This window comes from Buceros rhinoceros, unplaced genomic scaffold (assembly GCF_000710305.1).
Source record: "Buceros rhinoceros silvestris isolate BGI_N320 unplaced genomic scaffold, ASM71030v1 scaffold36726, whole genome shotgun sequence".
In the NCBI taxonomy this organism is placed as follows: Eukaryota; Metazoa; Chordata; class Aves; order Bucerotiformes; family Bucerotidae; genus Buceros; species Buceros rhinoceros.
Window position 1 is genome coordinate 24,420 of NW_010418781.1, and position 5,982 is coordinate 30,401.

The 5,982-nt window shown below is 49.2% G+C and overlaps 1 protein-coding gene across 1 annotated transcript in view; it reads left to right on the top strand.

Moving 5' to 3' along the window:
• LOC104495669 (integrin alpha-E-like) overlaps positions 1-5,982 on the top strand; it is a 19,285-nt gene that overhangs the window by 2,346 nt on the left and 10,957 nt on the right. Inside the window, exons 3-11 of the mRNA XM_010138665.1 lie at positions 518-615; positions 1,012-1,082; positions 1,590-1,707; positions 2,348-2,485; positions 2,844-2,965; positions 3,605-3,756; positions 4,403-4,553; positions 5,013-5,148; positions 5,736-5,849. Of these exons, the coding sequence (XP_010136967.1) occupies positions 518-615; positions 1,012-1,082; positions 1,590-1,707; positions 2,348-2,485; positions 2,844-2,965; positions 3,605-3,756; positions 4,403-4,553; positions 5,013-5,148; positions 5,736-5,849 (1,100 nt within the window). The remainder of the gene's footprint in view (positions 1-517; positions 616-1,011; positions 1,083-1,589; positions 1,708-2,347; positions 2,486-2,843; positions 2,966-3,604; positions 3,757-4,402; positions 4,554-5,012; positions 5,149-5,735; positions 5,850-5,982) is intronic.

Sequence of the window (5,982 nt, forward strand, 5' to 3'; positions counted from 1 at the left end):
GAGAAGCCAGCCGCAAGCGGTTGCCATAGAGGTAACCTATATTGTGCTGAGTAGATTGCTCAGGCTGGGGGCAGACAGTATATTTTAAGTTTTGGGATAAAGAAACTTTTCTACCCCCTGAGCAGAACTCAGCTGACTCAAAGAACATTCTCCGTCTCATACAGCAATGCTGCCATTTCCTAATGCTTGGACTTCCCCGCTGCACCTCCGGCCTCCCTTGATCTGCCAGTATTTTATGGGCAAGTCCCTTCCAGACCTCCTCCTTGGTCTGGGATAGCTCTCCTTAGTTCAGGTAATGGGAAGGGTGATGATTTGTAGGAGAAAATAAATGTTTTCCTTTTTAGTGGCTAATTCAGCTCAAAACCACACTGGAGTCCAAGTAAGGAAGAGATGAGGTCAGAATGGTGGGTGGCCACGCTGGCACACAGATGGTTGATTTGCACTGCACTACACTGCCAGAAGACTCTGCCTCATTGTGCCACCTTCCCTTTTTTCCACCTTTTTTCTCATTCCACAGGATTTTGGCTACTTCCTCAGCAGACAAGGGGCAGGGCCGGCTGAGGAAATGCACTGTGCTGCAGGAGGAGATCCAGTGCCAGGAGATACCTCTGCGAGGTACAGTCCCGCTTCCCCTTCCCAAGGGCAGAGTGGGTGCAGAGGTGTTTCGGAGAGAAGTGGGCACACAGCTGGGCCCTGTAGATCAGTGCTCCACGGCTCCCGTGGTCCCAGTGGTTGGGAGTGATGTGTCCAGAGGCTGCAAGACCTCTTCTGGCACAGCTTAAGTCTTCACCTAAACTCCACTGAAACACAAGGCAGAGGTTTTTCTTTCCACATATTAATTCTGCTGAAGTTGCTGATGACATTAATTCTAAGTGCTCCTTCTAGGAGAGCAGATAGAGCTGAGCTCGGTAGTTGTGGCCTTTCTCTGTGTTTATTCTGTTAACCCCAGACTGACAAGCGCTGTGTCAGTTTAAATTCCAATCCCCTCCTCCTTCATTCTTTCGATTTCAGGAAAGATTAAAGGTTCCAAAAACATCCAGGATGGTGGCATAGCTATTGACAGGAGTTCAGACTGGATCCTGGTAAGAAAATATCTGTGTCTGGGAACGACTGTATTTACCAAAACGCTCAGTATTGTGCTGGGAAATACGAATGAGCAGACATAACAGAAGGATGAAATCTTAAAGCTCGTGGCTGGCTAATGGCTGGTTGGTGCATTGCCAGCCACGCGGGAAAACTGAGAAGGGCCCTTCTCATCGGGTGAGGACTGCAGTGGACCTTGTACTTCACTGCAGCCACCCCCGCTCATGGGAAAAAGGAGGACTGACAGAGGAGGCTTAGGAGAGCCCCTGGTTTGGAGGCTAGCACCTCAGTCTGGTGAGCCTCCCAGCCCCACTCTGCTGCTGCTCAGGGCTGGAGTCCTGGGTAACCCGATGTGGCAGGGCTCACATCAGGGAAGGTGGGTTTTCAGTCTCGCCAGGCTTTCAGTGGTGGGCAGGGGATGCTGAATGTTTGCCAGGTGGCATCTGCAGTCATCTCTGCCTGTGGCTTTGCTCATCATTCGTTAGCCCTTCCTGCCTCCCCCCCAGGCTTGCCTGCAGAAGAAGCACCGCCGAGCCTTCACTGCTACCGAGGACATGAACGGAGTCTGCACCCTGCTCACCGCTGACTTGCGCAGCTCAGCCTTCCTCAACCTCACCAAGATGGGTATAGGAGCAAAGCCCGTACTGTGCCTTGGCAGAGAGACAGCAGCACAAGGCTCTGCTCGAACAGCAGGGCCCTTCTGAGTTCCTGACCAGCAAGGTCTCTTGGCTGCTGGGAGAGACCGAGAGCTGAATTTTAACGTGTATTATAGTGACTTCTGCAGGATTACAAGGTTCAGCCTTGAAGATCAGCACGCAGCAGCAGGGATTTTCTGTTGTGGTGTCCCATGCGTGCAAAAGATCCAGCTCTTAAGCCAGAATTTAGAAAAGCATCAACATTCTTAGTGGATGGATGTGACAAACATCCACTGGGGTTTTTAAAAGTGCCTGGGCTCTTAAGACGGTTCCTTCCAGCTTAACTGGGCTGTTGTGTATTGAGTCAGGGGAGCAGGGAGCTGCTCTGATTGTCTAGCCTTCCTCTGCCTCTTGCTGTCACTGCAAAGAAGGTGACAGGGTTAAATTCGACACCTAGGTGGTCTCGCTCCATCTTCAGTGGTCTAACTGCTAGTAACAGTCTGATCCTCAGCTCTTCTGCTAATCTGGGAATGTGGCTGGAATCAGATCCTGAGTTTAAGGTGTGCTAATTAGAAGAGTAATTTCAGAAGGTAGAGTGTGGATTTTTTCTTGCTTTTTAAATTCTTTAGTTGAGACCAAATTAAACGGCATTCAAAGTAAAACCAGCAAAGGCAAGATTACTGACGCCAGCAGCAATGTGGGCACAGACACCAGCAGTGCTTGTGGTGAGCTCTTTGACAGCGCAGGAAAAAACCACATGTGCAAAGGTAAGTGCGAGACAGCAACAAGCATTGCTTCCTCCTGCAGTGGCTGGCTTTGAAGCAGCTTGGACTCAGCCGGTGGGAGAGAGCTGGGGAGGAGGAAAGAGATTGAGGTTTTGGAAGTTATTTGTCATGGCAAATTTCAGTCGTTGAAACAGACATCATTAACCGAGACTTTTAAAAAATAAAACCTGTCACTAGAGTGTAGACCACATCAGCTAGACCTGCTTTCAGAATGGCTGGATGGTGCTGGAGTCAAATTCTTGGTTGTGTAATAATATGCCGGTGTTCTTGAACCCTTGCTAAACGGTAGGCTGTGCAGGGGCCCCTTCAAATGTCCGTTTTTGTTTAACTGCATTGACAGAACTGGGAACGGAGATTGCTGTCATCCTGGGTGGGTCAGAGAACACCAACCCAGATGATTTCCAGAACGCCAAGAGCTCTGTCCTCAAGATGATGAAGTCAATGTGGCAGAAATGCTCAAAGGTGAGTGAACATCCTCAGAGTCTCATAATCTGACAGGCAGGATGGACCAGAGCTCTAATGACGAATGGCAAGTCTCCTGGGTCCCATAATTATTGCTCTTTAAATTTCACAGTGACACTGGTAATAATTGTACGTATTCTAATGCAAGGGCTAAGCGTTAGTGAGCCAAGGAGGAGCAGCTGCAGAGGGAAGTGGGAGAGCTAGGAGTGGGTTTTCATGCCAGAAGCGTGCTTAGCTATTTTATCAGGTAAATGTCTCAGGGCACCTTGAAACAGGACACACAAAAATGAGGAATGGGGCTTATAATCCATTACTTTAAATGATTTAAATCTGGGGACAAAACGAGGCTGAGCCAAAAGGTCGAGCCAGCGAGATAAATACAGGAACTTCAGAGAGAGAAATCATCATCTTGAGACAAAATTAAGTCAGTTTCTGGAGCTGGTCCACAAAGAATGACCAGAATACAAATGTGTGATGGAGACGGAAGGGTGAAGATAACTGACATCCCTCTTACCTGCAGTGTGTACTTCCCGTGTTTGTGCAGTGAAGTCTGGGACTAAACTCCGCACTCTGAGGGACTTCAGGATCCTGCCTTAGGTCTTGCCTAACCAGCTCTGTTTTGCCGTCTGCTTTGTCCAGATCAGGTTTGCTGTGGTGCAGGATGGAGCACAGATCCAAACTGAGCTGAGCCTGCAAGAAAGCTGCAACAGGCTAACGGCTTTCTTCAAAGTCCGAAACATCAAGCAGCAGCGTGGACGGACCGACATCGCAGCCACACTGCAGCACGTGTTGTGAGTTCACGTGTCTCAAGTATCTCCAGGAACACTCAAGGGATTCCTTGTGCTTCACGTGCATCAGTCCAGCCTCCTGCACCTCCTCTCTACTCTTCTTCTCTGACGCTCTCAACCCCCTTGCTTTCCAAAGCTGCTCTTGGTGACAGGCTCTGCCAGCTGAGGCCTGTCACTGAGTCTGTCTGGGGGGTCATCAGGTCTACAAGGAGAAATTGTGAAGAGGCAAAGCCATGCCTGGCTGACACAGCATTTCGGAATGAAAATTCAGTCACGTGGGTCTTGTTTAAGCCTGTGTTCATTTGCAGACCAAGGTCTTTCCCATCTTTTCTGCTGATCCGCTGCTTCTCTGGCAGTCATGCTTTCCCTCTGGACTCGTTTTCTTCACGGTAGCAGGACTCTAACAATACTGACCCCCACTGTAAAAATGCCCCATAGGCTGCTTGTGAAAGTGCTTGTGAAGTCAGAGTTACCAGCTGTGGACAGTGTCCCTGGAAAGTGTAAATCCTCGTACTCCTTTGTCTTGCACGTCTGTATTCTCGTGTGCTGAGAGCTCAGTGAACATCAGCACCCTACCACCAATGCTGACGTTTCTAGCTCTGCAGGCACGGCTTCATCATGAAATACCTCCAGGCTTCTGTTTCCACAGGGATGAAGTCTTTGAGAGCCATGGCTCCAGCCAGACCGGTAACAAGATAATCATTGCCATGGTATCGGGGCAGGTGTTTCTGGAAAACCGTAGATGGAGAGATGTGATGAGCTCCCTGGAAGTGGCTATGGTCAAACTCTATGTTCCTGGGGTGAGTGGGACACACCATGGAAACCACACTCTTCTGCATCGAAGGGCATAAATAGGGCAGTGGTACTTCCATCCGTCCTATTTGTCTGCTCTTCACGCTTTAGCACGGGCTGAAAAAGTAGCCGTGCATTAGGCTTGCTGGATGTGCAGTCTGAGGTGCCTTGGCTCCTTCGATTCACTCCAGCCTCCATCTTCTGGATGCCAGAGAGCTTATTTTGAAGGAGGTTAAGGAATATATCCTAGAAACAAAGATGCTTAAATAGTATATGTCTTGTGGCTCTAAAGCTCTTATTATTTTTTCTTTGCCAATAAGGACTTTCTGTGGAATATAGGATCAGGGCTGCTTTACCGAGCTTTCTGAAAACTCCCTTTTTAGAGCTTCAAGATTTTAATGGCAGTTTGGGAATTGATTAGGTTTTTGGTCTGTTCAATCTCCCTGTCTGTTGGCTTTTCTCCCTAGATTGGAGAGTTCATAAGCAACCAGTGGGTCCCAGAAGAGCTGCAGCAAGTTAGAGGTGACTGGTTCCTGCTGTCCACATATGAAGATTTTGACAGTTTCCTTTTGGAGTTGGAGGGAGAGACTCTGAGTGAAACAGGTAGAAGAAATCCCACTCCTGACACTTCTATCTTCTTTATAACTCAGAGTGGATCTGTGATGGTGGGTAGTTTCTCTGCACAAGGAATGTAAATACATCTCCAGATCTTAACTGTTCTCGTAGTCACTTGCCCAGCAACAGCAAAACAAATAAAAATTATTTCTGTTACTGACTGTGAGCTGCCAGTCCTCAGCCAGCCAGCTGGGAGGACAAGAGGTGGTGTTCGCTCTGCGTGACCTGCAGCCGTAACACCAGTGTGGGAGCCGGTGCTTTACAATACGGCCACTCACCGCGTGTCCACCTACACTTCTGGGTGTGCTCAGAGCAGTTGATTTCTCTGGAACTCTAGCTGTCGTTTAAGAAGCAGTCCTGATCCCTCAGCCTTCAAAACTCCCAAGTATTTCCACGGCACCTGTAGTCTTGCTCCTGAAAGCAGGTATTGCCTGCAGGGATGAGGAAGCGTTCAGCTGCCAGGCAGCAAGGCGCAAGAACGCTGTGTAGGCATTAGTAACGCAAGGCTGTGGTGCACCTTTTGCTTTCTCTCCCACTGCCCTGTCATCTTTCCTCAAACTCACTTCCTGTTTCAGCTGAAAATGCTCCAACTGAAGCACCAGAGCACAGAAACGCTAATGACAGTGGTGACAGCCAGCTACCTTCCTGGGTGGAGGAGGATGAAGAGGAGGAGGAGGAAAATGGCTTGCGTATGTGGTGAAGTATCTTTTAACAGTCGTGCATGGCCTGTCATGAACTGACAAAATCTGGGGAGTTGCTGTACCATGAGCTGCCAGGCCTGAGCTGTAGCTCGCGCTGAAGTGGCAGGCGAGGCGGCCCGGC